The sequence below is a fragment of the Adiantum capillus-veneris genome, chromosome 2 (assembly GCF_014529385.1).
Source record: "Adiantum capillus-veneris isolate H3 chromosome 2, ASM1452938v2, whole genome shotgun sequence".
NCBI classification, from domain to species: Eukaryota; Viridiplantae; Streptophyta; class Polypodiopsida; order Polypodiales; family Pteridaceae; genus Adiantum; species Adiantum capillus-veneris.
This window is the reverse complement of record NC_140932.1, coordinates 169,089,329-169,110,817: the sequence shown is the minus strand read 5'-3', so window position 1 is coordinate 169,110,817 and position 21,489 is coordinate 169,089,329. Positions and strand designations below refer to the sequence as shown.

Genomic DNA, 21,489 nt, shown 5'->3' with positions numbered 1-21,489 from the left:
GTGCTCTCAAAACCCTGGTTGCATACCCATGACACTGTACATGGGGTTAGGCATCATCGTTTGAGCACCCCCAAACACTGTTCCTGGCGTGTAAAACCGATTTCCAGGTGCATGACCAGCCATGCTCTGGAATACCGATCCACCTCCAAAATAGCCAGGGTGTATTGAAGGTGGTGGGAAGACCTGTTGCATAGCCTGTAGGTTGCTTCCCTGCCCATTAGAACCAGCTATAGGCTGCTGAAAAGTGGCGGGCTGAACTGGTACAGCTTGAAAGACTGGCATCTCAGCCACCTATTCTTGCACCTTAGGCATAGGTTGTGGAGACTGCATGTTCTCCGTCAAGTGTACAGGTGTTTCCATTGACTCTGCGGTATGAATCACCTGTGCTCGAGCCTTAACAGGCTTTTGAATATGATCTAGTGACCCAACTTGCTGAGACGGAACAGGAGGTTGCAGAAAGGCTAAAAACCTCGGATTCTGCATTACTTGTGTGAACATAGCCACAGCAGTAGCCAACTGGGTCCTGAATATATCGTCATCTGTCTGTGGTGGTCTTGAGGACTCACCCACTTCATGTGTCTGTTGACCCTGTGAAGAGGAAACCTCTTCACTCACTTGTTGACCCTGTGAAGAGGAAACCTCTTCACTCACATCATCTGGTCTGTCAGCCATAATTGCAATTCCCTGTGTCTGGTCTATGATCCCCTGTGTCTTGAAGCCCAAAACTGACCAAGGCTCACTTCTATGGGAAAAAGTGATTTAATCCCGTCGATGGAACCATGAAACCGGCCTATTCAATCCAAAAAGGGCGGTAGACTTTACTTTAAACCTTGATTTAGCTTTCCCCCATTATTAGTCGTCTATTTTACCTGTACTTTTTCAAGACACAACAAAGGGCAGAGGGATACAGGCTGTTAGATTGCACCTGTATGAGTAGACGGACACCAGATTGGCCCCTAACTTAGGCGCCCCTTTCGGTATTTCTTTATTGTTCAAAAGAGGGAATAAACGTTGTGGTTCCCTACAAGCTGCCCCGCACAAACTCGGCTGAATTTCCACTGTTCCAGCCTGATTTCGGCAGCATAACTGTACTAGAACCCTTCACAATCAGTATTCCCACGCATTGACTGACTTTCCCGACGCATACGGGCACTTTGCAAAACCTGGCGAGAATCTGCAGCACGCTGAATTCTCTGTTTTCAGCCCTGAAAATGCGCCAGATCACCTGTACAGCGGTCCCCTTGCATTCCCGAACCTTCTGGGGGTATTAGGGTCCGTTTAGGGCCAAAACCCTAAACCTGCAAAAATACACAGCAGGCTGTAATTTACTGTTTCGGGCTCCGTTTCGCGTGCCGGTCGCATCCGTAGCAAGTCCTCGAGCTCCCGCACCTGTAGGGCTACTTGCCCTTTGAATCGGACGAGATTTCTGGCGTGAAACCTCTCCGAATTCACCTGTACCTGCGGGTGGATTAGCCGCTAGCTAATCCAGTACCTGTGCAAGAGGCTCTTGCCTCGGCAATCGCGCATGAACCCACACAACTGTACATTGGTCAAATGAAGAGCCCACTAGAGGGGCATAACATACTGCCAAAGGGGAGAGAGAGGGCAGTGCATAGCGTGCAGGGCATCACTGCTGGCACCGCACTGTGCATAAGAGGGAAAGCAAGCACTCCATAGCTCTTAACCTGTGACAAAACTGAAAATGAGGCTCTTTTCTCTTCAAATTCAGCGCCCCCTTCTCTTGCATGAGGAAAGTGCACCAGAAGGTGCCACTTGGCACATTTATAAGCATTTTCCCGTTTCGGGGTTGCCGTCTAAAAATATCCCAACCGGTTGCCCAGTTGACTTCACGGCAGAGTAAGAAAATGTTCCCCTTGTCATTCCGGAGGTAATGACGTCAACACATTTTCAGGTCCCAAAATAGCAGTTCCCTAAATTTTAGGAGATGCTGCCATTGTATCTTTCTAGGTCATCTGACCCTCTTTGTACACTGCGGCCACATCCAGAACTGAAATGTAGCCTCTGTAGCAAAGGATTCCACTTTGGCTAGTCAATGACCCCACTTTGGCTAACCATAGTCCTTGTCCAACCTTAGTGCTCTCTTGCCCTTAGGCCTGGACTCCCTCTGGACAGTTCCACACTAGCTATGCAATGCAGGGCAGTTAGATTTCTCGAGGGGTGTTTCCAAAAAGTGAAAGTAAATAGATAATAAGAAAGAAATCAACAAAAAGGATAGATAGTAGTCACACGCTGGTGACATATGCCTTGTATCCCTCCTCTCTAGCTGCTCTGATCTTTGCTCATTCTCTGGGTGAAAGAAGATTGAGATCTGTCTGTGGATGTGTCTCCTGGTGTGTAGGCCTCTCTCTCTCTCTAGTAACCGTGCTCGATGCCACTAAATCTCTAGTACATAGAGTCATATACATCTCTGATCAGCTACTTTTTCGTGTTGCACGAGAGAGAGAGAGAGAGAGAGAGAGAGAGAGAGAGAGAGAGAGAGAGAGAGAGAGAGAGAGAGAGAGAGAGAGAGAGGTGTGAAGTCGGCAACTTGATAACTCAAGATACAGATTGATACAATATGTCCAAATAGTGGAACCTCTTTAGATTACCTAACAGAGAAAATCCACAAAACAGTGAAAAAGGTATTAAATGGGCAAAATGCTTGATGCAGACCCTAAATGTGCATAGAATCCCTACCAAGAGAGTGAAAGGGTGGCCAAGCCACAACCTAGCGATCATTGCATGACTCGAGGTAAAGACCCATGAACCAACTATAGTTGAGCTTCAGTGCCGTATCCCCTTGAGGAGCTTTGCCTAGTAGAAAAACTTTGTAATGTGCCGCTACATGGAACAAGAACGTAAATGAACCAAGGGATTGAGGGCACATAAGAAAAGCCCCAAGCAAGAGTGAGAGCATCTAGAAGGTGAACATAAAATTCTAACACCCCTCTTCAACAACATGCTGAGAGAAGTTACTGAAAAAGGTATTAGAGTCCTAACAAAAAAAATACCCTGGTATTTGGGTGCTCTGCATAGGTGGATGGGGAGATAATGCTCCCCTTTCTATGCTGTTATTTTGAATCCGATCCCTTTCGGGGGAAATGACGTAATTCTCCCCAAGCGAAGCCAAATGAGTTACAAGAGCGCCGAAGTGCCATTCCCCCCCGGGGGGGTCAACTTCACCTAAAAAGGGTTGGGAGGTGCAAAAGGAAGACACCACCAACCTCAGCGGACGCCACCTGCGAGCCGACGCCCTTCCAAGCGGGTGTCACGTGACACATCCAACCCTATGTGTCCGTGGACAAGCTATAGCATGATCAGGGTTCAGTCAGTCCAGTCAGTCTAGATTAGAAGTGATCTGGTATTTTTGTGAGTCTATTCGTAGACCGTGCATGCCCAGTGACTTAGTATAGATGTATATCCTCTGGTTGCACACAGCATGATCATCATTATTCCCTTCAGAATCCATCAGATTCAATCAGGGGAATTTTCCAGTGCATTTAGCCTATTTTCCCTATTTTTGGTATTTTTCACTTTTTATTTTTAAGTGACTTTCCAACAAAAGTAGGTAGGGCAATTTTGCTAAGTTAATATATAAGCAAACCCAAGTTAGCACTAAATGGCAGAAGAGGCAGCAGGAGCACCGCTCAACAGGCACGTTCTCAGCAGGACCCCAAAGGCTTCTAGCATTTTTGCTCCACAGCATCTTGGCTAGCGTTTTTGGACAAGACACCGCAGATCAGCCAGCGTTTTGCATTTGCAGAGCCACGGCGACAAGACCACAGCAGATCATCCTAGCGTTTTTGCATCTGCAGAATCCCTGCGACAGAAACTCCATTTTCAGCCCTAGCGTTTTTGCATCTACCAGCAACCTTAGCGTTTTGCAGATCTATCGCGACATAGAGTCAGAATTCAGCAGATAGAAGATTTGCAGATTTCAGCCCATAGCGTTTTTGGACAGCAGTAGAAAGATTGCAGATTTCAGCCCTTAGGTCGACTTCGTCATCACCGTCGTCATCATCGACATAGCCTAGACTTGCATCAGTCACATGCATACCATTTGTACCAGATTGTGCAATCAATAAGTAGACCAGACCACTCTCGCCGATGAGAGTGGGGCCTTCGGAGGAGGGTTTTACAACGTCTCTGGTGTCGTATCTCTTTTCTCTCTCTATCTCTCAGTCTCATACACTTGCACGCACAGTGTCCATTCACTTTGTTGTGATCATAGCATTCTCTCACTAAGAACGGAAAGCTCTACCTTCCATAAGAACAAAAGGAATCTTGAGCACAGTTCGGAGCACTCATCTTGAGCAAAGCGCAAACAATCATTCCGCTGCACCTAACATTGGTATCAGAGCTTTGGCAGTTATCTGTATCACTCAAGGAAAGAACCACAAGAACCACATAATTTATTTTTATTTTTTTGCTTGTTGAGGTCGCACGAACCCAGGTTCGCTTGGGCGTGTCGATTCCTAATCGTGTTTTGTTGAAGAGTGACAGGAATCCCAAGAAAGAAGGGCTTGTCTAGCCTCCCCTTGTGTTTCTTTTCACTCATTGAGAGCGGACCGTGCACTTAGCGGCCGGCCAATCGACGTGAGGTGGGAAAAAGCAACCTTGGTGTGAGCGCAAGGCCGCCAAGGGGTGCGCCCGCAGAAAGGAGTAGAACTCGGGTGAAGAGAAGATCCTTCTCAAACGTGATTTTCAAGCGAAAGAAAACCTCAAGAATCCCAAGAACCCAAGTTCCTCGTGAACTTAAGAACCTCAAGACCCCAAGAACCCACGACTTCAGAATGATTGTCACTCGAAGCGGAATGGATACTTCGCTTGGAGGTGATGAGCATGAGAGAGGCGAAGAAGAATTTTCCCCACCAAGAGGTTTTTTTGACCCTTCCCCATCTACGACACCGATTGCACTAACTCCAATGGAGGAGTTGGAGCTGTTGTTTATGGAACGGAATTTACAATGCAAAGCAAGAAATGCCGCAAGAATGGCAGCCATAGAGCGTGAGCGCGAGCAAGCACGCTTGGAAGCCAAAGAACGACAAGCCAAATTTGATCATGAAGGCAAAGAAAGAAAAGCAGAAATGGAACGCAGACACGCAGAAAGAAAAGCAGAAATGGAACGTAGACACGCAGAAGACGAAGCAGAAAGACAAGCAGCGAACAAAGCAAGACAAGCAGAATTTGATCGCGTGATCAAAGCAAGGAGGGAAGAGTTCTTGCGACTCTTTTCTCAAGTTTAGGCACAGATGCAAGAGAATCAGGAAAAGGAGACTCTCTCAGTCTCTTCTTCTCCAAAGCATGATAGACATGATTTGCATGATGATTTGAATGCCCATGATTTGCATGATGATTTGAATGATAAAGATGTGATTTCTCACAAGCATGATGAGTTGCATGAAGATGATGTGATTGTTCACAAGGATGATGTGTTTGTGGATGCTTTTTCTAGCGAAGCTAACCTCGTTGTAGATTTGATCAATCACGAAGAACCGATCTTGGCTTTCGAGTCGAGGTCCAAAGAACCCCCACAGGAGGATTCGATCATTCAGGAAGAACTGATCTTGGCTCCCGAGCCTAGGTCCAAAGAACCATCATAGGAAGTATTTTGTGTTCGCATGATTGATACGCACGCATTGTTCGAATGTTTCATTCATGATCGTTTCCTGTATTTTAGTCAACGTCCTTATGTGATCCCTTTTCCTAGGCATGACATATTGTATGTTGAGCACGTTTCGCTCATGAATGAGCACGAATGTATGCGGATTTTTCATGCAAAGCTGACTTCATTTTAAGCCCTAGCGTTTTTGCATCTGCCAGCAACCTCAGCGTTTTGCAGATCTATCGCGACAGAATCAGCCCTAGGATCAGCGTTTTCATTTTTCAGCGCGTCGTCGTCGCATCGTCGCCATCAACATTGTCACCGACATAGAGTCAGAATTCAGCAAATAGAAGATTTGCAGATTTCAGCCCATAGCGTTTTTGGACAGTAGTAGAAAGATTGCAGATTTCAGCCCTTAGGTCGATTTTGTCATCACCGTCGTCATCGTCGACATAGCCTAGACTTGCATCAGTCACATGCATACCATTTGTACCAGATTGTGCAATCAATAAGTAGACCACTCTCGCCGACGAGAGTGGGGCCTTTGGAGGAGGGTTTTACGTCTTTGGTGTCATATCTCTCTTCTCTCTCTATCTCTCAGTCTCATACATTTGTATGCACAGTGTCCATTCACTTTGTTGTGATCATAGCATTCTCTCACTAAGAACGGAAGGCTCTACCTTCCATAAGAACAAAAGGAACCTTGAGCACAATTCGGAGCACTCATCTTGAGCAAAGCGCAAACAATCATTCCGCTGCACCTAACAACGGGTATGGCATTTCCTAGGGGGAAACCCGTCGGGTTTCAAAAGCAGTTTAGTGAGGTGAGCGATAAGTTACCTGGAGGAGGCAACTCCAAAGGGAAGACCAAAGCAAGTCTCGTAGTACCTGGGCCTCTGAACAGAGGTACTTGGTTGTTGTCACGCCCAAATCAAGTTGGCGAAATGGGTCTCTCAAGGGATTAGTCATGGCCCTAAGAGTGTAGATAATTCTGGCCTCTCGTAGTCCAGAGGAAACTAGTGACAAAAGTGTCTACCTTTGGTTTCCGGGTGCATAGTCCTGGTCGTTCTTCTTCTATATTTTTTTGGTGTATGAGGGGAGCGGTTGGGCATGCCCTACCCGACTCCGAAAACAAAACAAAAAAGTCCTAACAAATCTAGAGAACCAAAATGAGCGCCAAGCTAGAAAGGACCCGGTGCTCAAAAACGACCGACCGTCCAACACCAAGTGAAGATGACCGTAGTGGAGGTTGAAGCTGAAAATAACGGCCAAATAGCAAAATAAATTGCGGAAGTAGATAATGGAAGTGCAAAAGATGAGCGTATCATACCCATTGGCTACTTATGAAGCCGGCGGAGAGAGGTGGAGAAGAGCTACCACCCTTTGAAGCATAACACTCCAACCAAATGAGAAAGGTTGCCTAGGTTGAGAAGAAACCGGCAACACTCCAAGTCAAAAGGAACTGACATAGGAGGTGCTAAAGGGGCAAATGAAGAGGCTAAAGGGCAGTGCTAGCGCTAAGATCTCGGCCTAGGCATTGGGAGCGGCAAGGTTAGAAGTTATCCTAGTTCGAGGTGAGCCATCACGATCTGCTTCTTTTGACGACCATGCCATCTCCAATAACATCTACCACTTTATGTCCATGTCTTCTACAATAGCTAAATGTACCATTAGGTCGATTTTCATGGGTAGTAGTTTGGGGTGTCGTTTTTATTGGCAATGGAGAGGATTCGTAAACCCCAAGTCATAGACCAAGATGAAGGTAATCCAAGTATTCCAGCAATAAGAAGGGATCCAACTCAATTGTTAGTTAGAGGAAGATACATGAGGAGATTCAGCAACAAATGCAACAGCAGATGATGCATATGTGCACATGCAAACATGCAGGCTTTGTGGACAGGAATACAACGTTTTTTGATATGGCGATCAAGAGTTACCTTGCGACATCTCCCTGTGCTTCTGGGCCTTACGGTGCAGGTAGAGGTGCATATGGACCATATGACACTGGTGTTGGTGCTCTTTGGACCATATGGCATGGGTAGAGTGGTTCTGGGCCTTACAACACAGGGATGTTTGGTGCCGATGGAGCAGGGATGCCAAGACCCATGGGAGGGATGTATGGAGGTATGTCAAGATGCATGGATACCCTTATGGATATCCCACATGAGGGATTAGGGAGTACTAGGATGCATAAGGAGTTATGTCTCCAACCTTTGGGGCTACTTTTGCCACTGAACCTTGAAGGCGACCTTCTTTTGAGACCGAACATGTACAATTAGTTGACGGTTTGGGGGACATAGAAAGATTTCAAGGAAGGAGGCCAGAACGTAAAGTTGGATACTTTTTTAGGACTTTTGAGATGAAACGAAAGCTTTGGCACAGCTTTCTCAGGAGGCAACTTCAGGGAAGCTTCCAAAATCAGAAACGCTACCTCTTTCCGAAGGGGAATGGGCGGCAGTGGTGGCTGACTTTATTGCTTCATGGACATGCACCAGGTACTTGGGTGGGATTCAAACAGTTGTTTGCGTCAGCCTGCCCTATGGTTGGCACCTGCTTATGAGGCACATACTCTCACAGTTTGGAAGCGCCCAGGGATGAAGAAGACCGACGCTCTTTTATTGTACAACCAGAGGTTTTGGAGTTCTTTTCTTCCCCTCGCTTCATTTTAGATGGTCTCTCTCGAGATGGAGCTATACTGTTGCGGTCTGCTTCTGGAGTCGGAAAGGTATTGCTTGAAGTAGAAGGTCGCGAGCATACAAGGGATGATGGCCCATGCACAGGACTATGCTTTGCTCATGGGATCATTGGCTTTTGTAGATGAGGAGTAAGGAGAAGCCGTTGGATAGAGTTGAGGAAGTGTAGGAAGAAGGTGAAGAAGTTCCTTGTTTGACATCAGAAGAGAAGGCAGAGTGGGATCAGTAAGTGGTGAAAGTGCTACACTTGTAGAGAGACCAATCATATTGCAGCGAAGTGCTTGATAAAGGAAGAAAGTCCAGTGGACAAGGTGGAGACAGCGAAGGCAGTAGAGGAGAGACAAGAAGAGAAGGGTTAGACTAAAGGAGGATTGATCTCAGATTTTAAGGGGATACCACAGGATAAAGAGGACGAGAGTACTGAGCTCTTCCAAGCGTAGGGCAAAGTACGAGATCAAGAGGCTCTGATTTTCTTTGACAACAGGGCCAAGGCTTCATCAGAAACGGGACAGAGGCTAACTTCATTTCATCAGTGATAATAATGTATGTGTTTGTGGGCGTTTGCATGCTCCTTTATATAATATATACATCTGAGGCTTACATGGCAGAAACCTTAGTAAAAGTCTGTGTCATGATGATGGCATATAAAAACCCCTTTTATGCTGTGGTTCTAAAGTTGTGTCTAGCTGATAAGGAAAGAGACAACAGCTTGCAATGCAAAGCAAGGCAATCATTGGTTGCTGCAGCTTGTGAAGGGGTAGCAAAAATTTTCTCTCTTAACAAAAGCCTCAGGCAGGCCAGCAAGTAGTGTCTCTGGAGAATTGAAAGATATCAATATGGAGAGCTGTCTCTGAGCTGCTTTGCTTTAAGGTTTCTTTCCTTTGTTTGGTTCTGCGTTTCTAAAGAAATGCCTGTTATGAATGAATAAGGCCCATGTCCCAGCTGTTTACAATTTTGCAGGGTTTGCGAAGGTCCTTACTCCTTGAAAATCGTGGGTTTGAGAACCTGGTGGTGTCCAGTCCAGTCACGGATGGAGACAAGCCCTTCATATCAGTCGCTTACAGCACAGTTCTTTCTCCAATAACATTAGATAAGGGAGAGTCTTGGAGAGGTGCGCAGATTCTGCTTCCAGATGTGAATTAAGGAAGCTGTGAGCTTCGATACAATGCTGTAGAATGAGTTTGATGATCGGCTGGTTATCCAAACTAGCCTGACTTCAGGGGCCCTCACCAAGCCGAGTTTCACTTTACAAGGTGGCTTCACTGGTTTTGGTCGACTTTTTCTTTGCTTTTTGATATAGTTTCTAACATTGTCATGTTGATGCAGGTTTCTTCACATGTATAGTGTCGTATCGATCCAGATTTAAGGCTGTGATACCATGACGACGCCCCATTATCATGCACCTGCCGCATTTTCATCAAAAAAGCAGCCCTTTCTCTCAGCAGTCCTATGAGCACTTAATATCAGTCTACTCTTGTAAGTAATCAAAGTGAGAGTATGCGGGAAAAGAGCTGATTGTAGAGAAACCGATGAGAATTTCTCTTATCTCAACAATGCACCTTGTTGTTTGTGCAATCAATCAATCAATCTCTCTCTCTCTCTCTCTCTCTCTCTCTCCCCCCCCCCCATCGCCTACAGTACTTGTGCAAGCCCTGCATCTTATTGGTTTACAATAGATGGCTTCTAAGTTTCATATCTGCTACATTGAAGGACAAAATACGTTAATGTCTTCCAAAGTTCTTGGCCTAATAGCGCTACTGGCACATGCCAATAAACCATTCAGCTCAGCTATGGAAAATGTAGCTTGCAGTGCCAATTCGTTTCAAAGAATTACAGCTTTGTGTCACAACTATGCTTACTTTTGTGAGAGCAATCAGCTAAGGGAGCATGCTTGCTTCGAGTGGTGAATGCAAGGCTCAAGCGCTCTGATAAATTTGTGTGTGTGTGTGTGTGTGTGTGTACATTTCTCCTCTTGGCCCTTAAAGAAATTGTACCTAAAGGAGTGCGGATGGTGAAAAACTGGCTTGAATGTGTGTGTGTGTGTGTGTGTGTGAGAGAGAGAGAGACTTTCCTTGTACATCTTTTTGGTGGGTTTTCCTCTCTTTGTGGTTTCCCACAGAAAGTTAAATCAAATTGATTTACAAAAAAGTGTGTGTGTGTGTGTGTGTGTGTGTGTGAGAGAGAGAGAGAGAGAGAGAGAGAGAGACTGACACATGTATTGCCATGAGCACTTACTAAAGATTACCATAGTTTGATTCGCCATAGGTGTCCAGTTTGGATGCAAATAATGGGATCTTCACGCACATGGAAACACTTCCTACCTCTTTGGTTGTTCATTTAGGATAAGTGATATGTCCCCCCAACTTGGGCACTAATTCCAATAGATTTTGTGTGCTTTGGGATGCAAATAAGTCCACATCTACAAGAATCACGGTCAATTCTAGTGATCCAGTGGTAGGAAGAGACTCACGGTCAATTCTAGTGATCCAGTGGTAGGAAGAGACTCCTTGAATCATTAAATTATCCTCCAATTACTAAACAAGGAAACTCTTTTGAGCAAGATTGGCACTCTCTCTTGTAGATGACAAGGATAGTTCCATGACATCCAAGGTAAAGCTCAGACGGTGATTCATACATATGTAAATTGTCTTTCAAAGAAAGTGTAGAGGGCATCGTCATTCTTACATTGCTTGGAAGAGAGCTCGTCATCTAAAGAATTTCAAGGATGGAGGAAGGCAAATACCCTTTTTCTCCCATGATAGGACCTTTGGTGACATTGGCAAGGTCCTCAATTTTATGCCACTTTAATTATGCTTTTGAAGATGAAGACTTTTGAGAGACCATAAAGCTTCAATGTGTCTCTGCGTGCCTCCAAAAGTTGTATCATCAATGGCTAGCCTTCGGTCTAAAGAAGCTTCAAAAACATGGAAAACGAGAACCCAGCATGCAAAGTTCCCGCATTAGTGTGGTAATGTCCTCATCCACCTTGAGAGAGATGCTTCCCAATTGAGTCATCAAACTCTAAATATAATTAGTATGAGATGCTAGAGGAATTTGATGCTCTTTCAAGCTTGGAGAACTCAATTCTAGTCTTATATAGAAGAGTCATAAATATAGTTTCTTTTGGAGGGGTAGCCCTCAATTGGTGTTAGGTTCTCTCTCTCTCTCTCTCTCTCTTATCAATACATGCATGCAGATGTGATTCATCTAGAAATTGTTATGTAAATCTTGCATGTCGCTAGATCGTGAATGGGTGCCACAAGAGTTCACCAAAGGTGCTTGGGTATACATGCAACCATTTATGATAGTCCCTACCATGTCAACTAGTGGAAATTGAAACCACCATTAGAGGGGAGGCTTCATGGTTCCAAGAATTTCAAGGACAAGGGGATTGTAGCTATTGTTTTCTCAATCTCAAAAGGATGCATTGCAACAACCTACTCGAAAGGCATTTCCACCACATTGAATACCTTCCTGGCAATGAGGGGTTTCTTTTGGTGTCACAAGGGTCTTTCATACCTACAATTGTGTTTCTACTTGCTTGTGTAGTCATTTTTTTCATCTAGATTGGTGAAAGAGCAACCACTTCATAGCCTTGAGAACATTCAAAGCACTACATACAGATTTTAGAGCGATAGTTTTCTTTCACTCACCCGCATATGTCATCCCCACTACTACACATAATTATGGTAGACTTGAACCTATCCAAGTCTTGTCTTTGTTAAGTGTGGAGTGGCATGAGCCAGAATTGCAGTCGGTAGCATCTTTGAAGCAAAAGATGGTATGAGATGTCCAAAGCTCCTTGAAATATGATAAGAGCTTCTTGATTTGTAGCCTTGACTTGGTGCTTTCCTATTCATTGTTTTGTGCATGTGCTTAAAAAAACTTGCTTCTTTTGAAACTACCACAACGTTTATGTGCAAGAATGTGCACTACAAGGACTCAAGGAGGCTATGAGGAGAGAAGAGGCTAGCCCTTTTTTGGAAAGAGGGACGTTATAAAAGGTAGCCACCTACCTCTTTTTCATTTTTCACCTACACTTTCTTTTGAGCTCATTTAGTGCTAGCTTTTACACACTCTGAACATGGCCACATCTGTAGCCTTTGCAAGCGTCTCTCCACTCACACCCATCCCTCTATCACAATGCACCCTCTTCCTAAACACATTGAGAATGGTGTGTGTGTGTGTGTGTGTGTGGGGGGGGGGGGGGGGGGGGGGGGGGGGGGTGTATGGGTGGTAATGCTTTCTTCACTTGTGTCCCAGAACTTGGCTCTATCATTGACCTCAAGAGCAACAAATTTCTCAAAATTGTGGCATGCACGGAGGAGCACATCTTCAAGTATGTGGTAGCTATTCCACCACACACAAGGATTTGGGTGTCATAGAATTTTTAAGTTTTATTCACCAAGGATATTGCCCATATTCAAAGAGAATAACTTGCTTTCAAGAAATTTCTGGTGAGATGGGTACTTCTTTGATGAGCGGATTCAAGTGGTGGTAGCATTGAAGAAGCATGAAGACATATTGGGGCCATGAAGAACCTCTTACAACATGTCTGGCCGAGAGATTTTGGTGTTAAGCCATGTCCCCCCCCCCCCCCCCCCCCCCAAAAAAAAAAAACCATCTCACACCAAGACTAACATGAATGCTTAACTGTGTGAGTTTTGGAAAATGAAATTGCACTATAAACGGGCACTAATCGTTTACATCATGTAAGGGTACAAAACATAGGGCGGTCAATCACAAAGAAGATGCAACTTATAATTGCTCAAACCCTTGCCTCGATCTACATGCCATATTTGTCCCCTCAGGCTGGATAGTCACTCTCTTGGCATGGATGGACAAAAATTTAGTATCCTCTAGTAGACCTATAGGTGTGCGTTAGTAGGTTACTATGCAGCATCTAAATTGATGGCTTGTATGCAATCTTCTATGTCATAGCTATGCAACAAATGGAGCTTGATGCCTCTCCATGATCCAATGTTCTTACTTCCTTCGCAATGTTAGACAATCACGCACTCTCCATGGCGAACTAACAAGCAAACCCCATGTGGTATCTAGTTGAATGCCTCCTTTAAAATATTTGGATACACAACACCCCCATCATGATGGGTATTTTTAAATTGCACCCTGTAGCTCGGCAATGGGAGTTCTCCATGCCCTAGGTGCTGAAATTTTTGAGTGATCCATATTTTTCAATAAAAAATGCTCGATGCACAAATAAGATACAATGTGACCATAATCAAGAAATGAATAATACTTTTAAAGCATGTAATGTGTGTTGTTACTCACCATGTAAAGTGTGATGTTGCTCTCCTCCCAAGATAGAGTGAATGCCTTTCTGAACTCCATGAGCACTGGAAATATTGTTTATAATGCTCCTTTGTGGTGCTAATAAGAAAGCCATCTTTTTGTCAAGGGTTGGCCATAATTGCTTGTGTTGGTTTGCAAGCTTGGCATTTGCAAAGCTTCCTAAGCACTTCATTAAAAGTTTGCTCACTAGCATTTATGTTGTTCTTCCTCCTAAAAGCTAAAAGTAAGCATTCAGATTCAACCTTCTTTGGGCTTTCTGACCCTCATGACAGAGGGAGGATCAAACATTTGTAAAACGAGCTTGGAGCATGAGGCTAAGATGAAAGAAGAGGAACAACACAGAAGTAGTGGTGATGGTAGACATGATAGCAAAAGTGAATGTGATAGTCAACACGATGGCAAAAATCACAGAAGAGATAATGATGAAGATTACAGTAGACATGATCAACATGAAAATGGAGATCGCGATGGACATGATCTAGATGAGATAAGGTACGAAAGACAAAGAGACCATGATAGAGAGGATGAATAAAGAAGGGATCATAGCCACCAGGATGGTGATCGAAGGACTCAAGAGATCATGATGATCGCAAGGATAGATACAAGCAATGACAATGATGATAAACGCAGTGACCGGATCATGAGGGATCAAGATGATAGAAACCCTAGCTCTTCAAAAGGGCATCAACCACAAGAACTTAAGCTATGCAATGTTTACTGAGGTAGGGTTTCAAATGTCATGGAATACGGCTACTTTATGTAGCTTCTAGGCTTTTGTGATCAAAAGGAATGGATTGTGCATGTGTTGCAAATTACCACAAATATGATCAAGAGGTATGGGTTAAGGTTGTTTCCATGATGGGAATAAAATTAGCCCTTCCATGAGGGAGGTGCACCAAAAGATAGGGCAATATATTCTAATGATGAAAAGAAGCTCTTTGGATGAGGAATCTAATCCCTCTTGTATGATTCAGCCTTCAACATGATCAAAGGGCTTTTTGGGATTATCATCACAGATTAGAATGAAAATGGCCCTTCTAGGCAACCACTAAAGAGAACGAGTTTTGCTTGAGAGATGAGAAGCTAAGCAACTACTAGTGTCAGGGGTCTTGGATGTGAGGTATTACCCCAGTTGGAGCAGTCCATGAGAACCAGGTTTAAGTTGTGATTGGAGAAACCAATTCAAAGAAAAACAATAGAGACTACACAATATCTAGCAAAAGCAGGGGTGCACAACAAAACGAAAGATTGGCTGCACACAATCTCAAAGAGTGGCCACAATGTCTGTGGTCAAGAGGGTTTCAAAAGAATTTGGGTGCATCCTTGTTCAAGAACGGGCCCCGAGACAGTAATCAAGTATATGACAGATGGAATACGTCTCAGAATATTGCTCGTGGATAGCCAGCTCTTCGCGCATTTTGTCATCATGCTTGATGAAGCACATGAAAGGACAATACACACTGATGGACTCTATGGGCTGCCGAAGGACCTAGTAACATGGCATAAAGGTTTGCGTCCTTTAGTCACCTCAGCTACACTTGGATGCTGAGAAGATTTCTGGGCACTTTTCTAGATGTTGCACCTATTACTATTACGCGGATACATTAAATTGAGCCAGAAGGTGATATCCTTCTCTTTTCAACTGAAGAGGACAAGAAGAAGTATAGTGTACCAGATTTTGTATGAGAGAATAAAGGGGTTGGGTCCCAATGTTCCAGAGTTGCTTATACTCCCAGTTTATAGTGCCTTTCCTAGTGAAATATAGACGAGAACTTTTTGATCGAGCACCAACAAGGAAAGTGTGGCTCCAACCAACATTGGAAAGGCATTTTTAATCATCAATGGAATCTAATGTCCCTTTTAGATCCAAGTTTTGCTAAGCCAAATGTCTATAATCCCAAGCTTGGGTTAGATTCACTTCTCATTATACCCATTTCTCAAGCCTCTACAAAGCAAAGCCCCAAGCAGGCAGAACAAGTCCAGGAAAGTGTTGTCTCTTGTACGCTGAGAGCATGCACAAGAATGAAATAAGATGTTACAACGAACTGTGCCTGAAATTCAAAGAATAAATCTGGCAATACAACTTTGCATCTGAAGGCTGTGTATTACTGATTCATTGACTTTCAATTTTTTGGATCTACGGCCTCCACAATCTACATGCTCTAATATCGGCTATGGAACAACTCTATACTTTAGGTGCCTATGTGTCATCGCAGATTGGTCCACAACAGATGTGCCGACCTCTTGCCCTTTGTGCTACAACACGCTTCAACTCTATTCATGATAAAATTTGTAAATCGACAATGGGAGCTTCTACAAATTGACAGACAAAACCCTATGTCAACAAGTTGTAAAGGTTCGTTATTTGGATTCATATGCATTTGCTTGGATCACACAACCAAACTACGGGGCAAAGGCACAACTTGTGTTTCTTGTAATTTCCAAGGAGACACAGTGCCGACCCTCCACAATAGTTATGTATGGCCACTTCTGTTTTGCATGACTTCACTATATGGTCTTTAGTTTGCGTCATTTCCTCATTGCATGAAGAGACGTTTAACTAGTCACAAGGTTTTTTGTAGTTTGAAAAACAATGTTCTTTGCCTTGCACTGTCGTACAGGATGCCTACTCAATTACCAAGTCAATATTTCAATTAATTTTTCTCCATTTCTCTAAGCAAGACTAGTTTTTCCTAATGTATTGCTATAATGGATTTGGAGAAGATATTTTCAAAGTGGATGCTACTATTGTGGAAGTGTAAATTGAGAGAACTCTTTTCCAAGTTGTGGAGATTCTTCGAAAAGGAGGGGAAGGCTATCGTTTTGATATGATCATAGGTGTAGGCGCTTTTATGTTGAGCTTTTGGGCTATGTTTATGAGTGAAGTGGGCTTGTCAAATTGCTTTTGAAGCGACGACTGCCCTCCAATCTTTGAGGGACTCTATATTAGTGTTTGGTTTTCATGAATTTTCTTGATGCTATTGTTAAATGCTCTACTTCTTAGTTGTGTGCAAGACATGAAGAAGATTGCATTCAAGCTGTTGTTGAGGTGGAGCCTCGAGAGGATATCATGAAACTGTCAAATAGGAATTTCAGCATTTGTCTCCTAAATGTATCAGCATGGGAATAATCCTGAATCACCCAAATCATTAGGGCTCACAATAGTTGATATCCTAAGAATAAAAAAGTAATCTAGGCAAGACTTCACTAGCTTGATCCCGAGATATGAATATAAATCAACACATGACCACTAGCTTGATCCGCAGATATGACAAACGTTACATGAATAATCTTAACCTTCTTGCTCAGATGAGAGGCATGGGGAGGACTTCTGACTTCTTACAAACTTACACTTCGGTGGTAATGTAGGCTCTCCTCTTCCCTCCTTGAAGGTGTCTCTTGGTTATTGCAAGTCCTCTTCTCCACCCTCTTCTTCTTGACACATTTTTGAAAGATTGCACAAACTCGTACTATGGCTGCTCAGAATTTCACAAGCCCAATTATGATTTATGTTCACCGCTATCATTAGTTCAAAAAACAGAAGTTGGCTTACCCTACTTCGGCTCTATGCGAAGGAATTATAAGCAAAACAAGCTTCTGTTCACCTTCTTCTTGAGCTCAACTTCGCAATTCCTTCTTCAGTATGTATCCTTTCTTGCTCTATAAAGCAAACAAAGGATATGCACACAAAGCAAGTCCAACTACTTGGCACACACCTTCTCTTGACTATTCAATTTATTATGAGCAGAGACTAAGAGAGTTGGGTGGTTAAGAGACTAGAGAAGCGAAGCGAGCTTCTACATGTGAACTAGTAGTAGTAGTAGGAAAGCACGCAGATGCCTTGAGCAGTAGATAACATTGTTCGTCTGTGCTGGGTGATTCCTTTTTCTCCTATCAACGGTAATGCCTTACTGCTTCAGGAAAAACGTGGTTCTCAATGGTGGCACTCGCACTATGTTCCGTTGTTACTCGGACGCTTATGTTTCAGGCATAGTAGTCCTTCAGCGTATGTTCGCTCTGGTATGATTTCAATAAAGTGTTGATATTGAGAGAGAGAGAGAGAGAGAGAGAGAGAGAGAGAGAGAGAGAGAGAGAGAGAGAGAGAGAGAGAGAGAGAGAGAGAGAGAATGAGAGAGAATGAAATGAAATGTAATATTAACGTCTTCAAAAGGCCAAAATGACCTATGAGACCAAAAGGTTACATATGGTGAATCTAATCACAAAAAGTACAAAGAATTGAAAAGAAAATAGTGGGTAGGGGTGGGGTGAAAGCTTGATACAAAGGGAATAGAAAGGGTGAGCTGATACAATGGAGCTCTCTGACAGTCGAAGCATCATATAAATATACATCAGTATCCAAAAGGCTATAGAGATTCAATGTCCTCCAACGTAGGCACTCTGTCTTCAAATGAAATAAAATGAAATGAAATATATATTAACGTCTTCAAAAGGCCAAAATGACCTATGAGACCAGATCGTTTCAATGTAATGTGGATCTGATACAAAGTCAGAATAACAAAATGAAATGACAAAATGATGAAATATAAATACTATGAAAAAGAGAGTCTTAACGTCGTAGGAAACTATTCCGAGAGACCTTGAAGATCTAAGGGGACAAGTCTGACAGCATTCCAACAAAATACAAAAATCACGATCTATCATTAACCAAATCATTAAGATTGCAACAGAACTATCTAAACTGGTCTAATAACACTTTTCTCTAGTCAAAATGACATAAAGTGAAGCTTTAAGCACTCAAAATTGAAGATATAGCTCGTAGACACTTAGTCATGAATCATCAAAGAACTTGCAATGCTTACACAGAGAGAGAGAGAGCGCAATACATAGTTTTGACCGGCTAGCAGAGAAATGATCTACAGAGGAACATGGTCAGAAGGTTTCACAGTAAGGATTACATGATACTAAATCAAATTGTAAAGCTTCAAAACTTGACATTGCGCACCCTAAGTTCATTCCAAAAAAGGCTGAAGATACTGACTTTACACTCAATGAGTACAGGCAAGATATTACGAGCAACACTTGACTGACGGTTGAGAGAATCGACCACTGGTCCTTCCTAGTCATACAAATGATACTGGAAGAGGCCAGCAACGGGAAGTCTGTGTTTGCACTAATATATGCAACAGCCCACTCCAGGCACTAATATATACAACATCCCACTCCAGGTTAAATTAGCTGGCTCGATCATAATATTCCTCAGCCCCTTCACAACTATCAGCCATGCTATTAAGGCCATAATCATACGCCTCATGTTCTGGAGGTCTGAAAGGCCTCTATGACAGCTTGTGCTCTTTCTTCTATCTCCTTCAGATACTCTAACACAACCCGTTGTTGGTATGATCCACTCTCTTGCATAACAAACATAAAATGCACAAGAAATGGGTTTACTGCCAAGTGATGAATGTATTCAACTGAGTAAACATTTTACGCATCATCACAATAGGATGGAATCATGTTCAAGTCTCTGGGATGCACAACCCGTGCTGTGTGAATCCATTCAAAAATATGTCTTGATTTCTTATGAAACGTAGAGAAAACTCACCGTGCGCATGTCAACTCGCTCCACCCTCTTTTTCATGACCTTGAACAGCTCTTCTGGCTCAATCTGGCCACCTCCATAGACAAGGCCACTCCTTATCAAACCTTCCCAGTTCTCCTCATCAGCTGAAAAAGAGAGAGTTTATTACTCTTTGAACATCAATATGAAATTCTAGAACGTCTTCTATTTTGGTTCACTGATACTACTAATCCTTGACCAGAAACAATACTAAAATGAACCCCTGCAGAGGGGAGAGTTCAAGAGACAGGGTGCCTTCAAACTAGAGCACTAGGCAAGTCGAGTTAAAAGGGCCCGAGGTTATGCCAAGGCGACAACCTCTGGCCTCTCTACTTTGTGTTTGGTAAAAATCCCTGCGATGTGCAACAGAGGGCCATAAGCTATACGGAGAGAAAATAGGAACCCACCCACACCCCATTCCATGACAGCCAGCCTTAGAGAGAGGACTGTTGTTAGAGGCTTGGACACTCCAAGCGAGAAATCAATAGCAACACACGATTAGAAATTGCAAAATCATTGAACTTTGAAGAGAGAGAGAGAGAGAGAGAGAGAGAGAGAGAGAGAGAGAGAGAGAGAGAGAGACGACACGGTGGAGTTCCTTGTTTATTGCATTTTTACCTTCAAAAGTAGACTTTTTTGTGATTCCAAATGCAAACAAGCACTTCAACAAATAAATTAGTGATGAATAACTCTAGAATCTAATCATTTACCTAAACCTACTCCTACACATTATATGGGATTTTGCATCTATGGTAGAAAAACGCTTCACTGCCGCACACATACTAGCAAACACTTTTAGCACCTCACAAGTCACTCAGCCACCAACAACTACTCTAATCTACAACTAATACTAAAAATCCTAACTAAATCTGCCTAGTTGCATACCCTCGGCAAGACACATGCTTCCTAGCTATCCACTTGATTTTGGAATAACCTCTTCCAGATCTACTTAAGAAAGATTCTTTCTTTAGCCAAAACTAAATCAAGCAACCATCACACGAGTGCTAGTAGGAATACTTACCTAAGTCCTTATGTCCCCGGCAATGGCGCCAATGTTGCGGGAGCAAATCACACCACCTATAAAGTGCATGCAACACAACCTAGATCAACATAATGTCAATTGAGGACACAGATGACATGATAGGCGCACGGAGGCAATTTCTTTATCTTATCAGGCTGAGACCATCCTACACATACAACACTATGAAAGGCCAACTAAACCACAATCTAGAATCTCACTGCTCCCAACTACACCACGTACCCATATACACACAACGGAAGGAAACCCATCAAACCATGCCAAAATCATACAAAACTTAAGGAACACCATCCCCTCACTAGCATACACCTGTCCCAAAGCCTCTACACTCAACCCCTCACTCTAAACCCATCTGTGAAAAATACGTATAAAGATAGAGCAGAATTCTGAAATGCCCAAAACTAAAATCTGTGAGTACCTATGCATAGCTTATGTTTCCATGATTCTAATGACTACTTGCATGAAAAAAACTAACATCATTAGATATACTTACGACCACAAATAGCTCGTAGATGTGCGAGCAAGTTCGCTCCATTCTGTGAGGAATGCTTGGCATTGTCGTGTAGCTCTCGTGGAGCCTAGCATGATGGTATTGTCGATTCTCTAATGTGATGAATGAGCAGGGAGTAGCTCCAAGATGAAGCTCACGCTCTCTCTCTTCCCCTCTCACACATTGTCAACAGCAGCTTAAAACTTAGATTATGATAAAAGTTCTCTATACAAAATGACCAAGATACCTTATATACTAAGGCTACCATAGGTTAAACCTAAAATAGAGTTCAAGGGGTAAAATGGCTTTGTATTTACAATCTGGGAGTGCCCTTCCACCCCGGCTTCTACAACTAGACTAGCTACTTATTACAAATGATGTTTATAACCATAATCCTCAGCATTCCATAACTCTCAGAAAATAAGGCCTTGTTGAGCTATGTTGTGTTGTTGACCCAATGGTCAACACTCCCCCCTCCAATTTCATGTCATCCCTGACATGACCTAGTTGTCGATGTCAGTGCGGTCTTTGTTGTTGTTTTGCTGATGTAAAGAAAGTATAGGCTATAGCCTTTGCATGAGCTCGTCTTGTTTGTCCAATCCGACGTACATATTCTTCACATGATTCAAGAAAATCATAAGTTATGACAAATGTATGTCAATTTTGTGTCTTTCTCATTGTCAGAAACAACCTTTACAATTTGTAGAATTGAATGATTAGCTTTTAGATCTTGTGAACCAATGACAACTTTGTAAGGATTCTGTAGAAATT

At 43.1% G+C, this 21,489-nt stretch overlaps 1 protein-coding gene and 3 pseudogenes across 2 annotated transcripts in view; 3 read left to right on the top strand and 1 right to left on the bottom strand.

Annotated features, from left to right (window-relative positions):
- Nucleotides 1–9,873, top strand: part of LOC147464051 (uncharacterized) — a 32,231-nt pseudogene extending 22,358 nt beyond the window's left edge. The window contains exons 2-4 of the transcript XR_015185571.1: nt 9,259–9,409; nt 9,519–9,551; nt 9,625–9,873. The product of XR_015185571.1 is annotated as an uncharacterized LOC147464051 (transcript). The remainder of the gene's footprint in view (nt 1–9,258; nt 9,410–9,518; nt 9,552–9,624) is intronic.
- Nucleotides 9,874–13,673: 3,800 nt separating this feature from the next.
- Nucleotides 13,674–14,744, top strand: LOC147464050 (uncharacterized; annotated as a pseudogene).
- Nucleotide 14,745: 1 nt separating this feature from the next.
- Nucleotides 14,746–15,935, top strand: LOC147464049 (putative pre-mRNA-splicing factor ATP-dependent RNA helicase DEAH5 pseudogene; annotated as a pseudogene).
- A 2,548-nt stretch (nt 15,936–18,483) lies between these two features.
- LOC147464048 (uncharacterized) lies at nt 18,484–19,607 on the bottom strand. Its single transcript, XM_086530125.1, has 3 exons — nt 19,508–19,607; nt 19,171–19,296; nt 18,484–18,980 (listed from the first exon to the last, which is right to left on the bottom strand). The coding sequence occupies exons 1-3, from the start codon at nt 19,605–19,607 to the stop codon at nt 18,880–18,882; spliced, it is 327 nt and encodes a 108-aa protein (XP_086386251.1). The 3' UTR covers nt 18,484–18,879.
- Nucleotides 19,608–21,489: the final 1,882 nt, after the last annotated feature.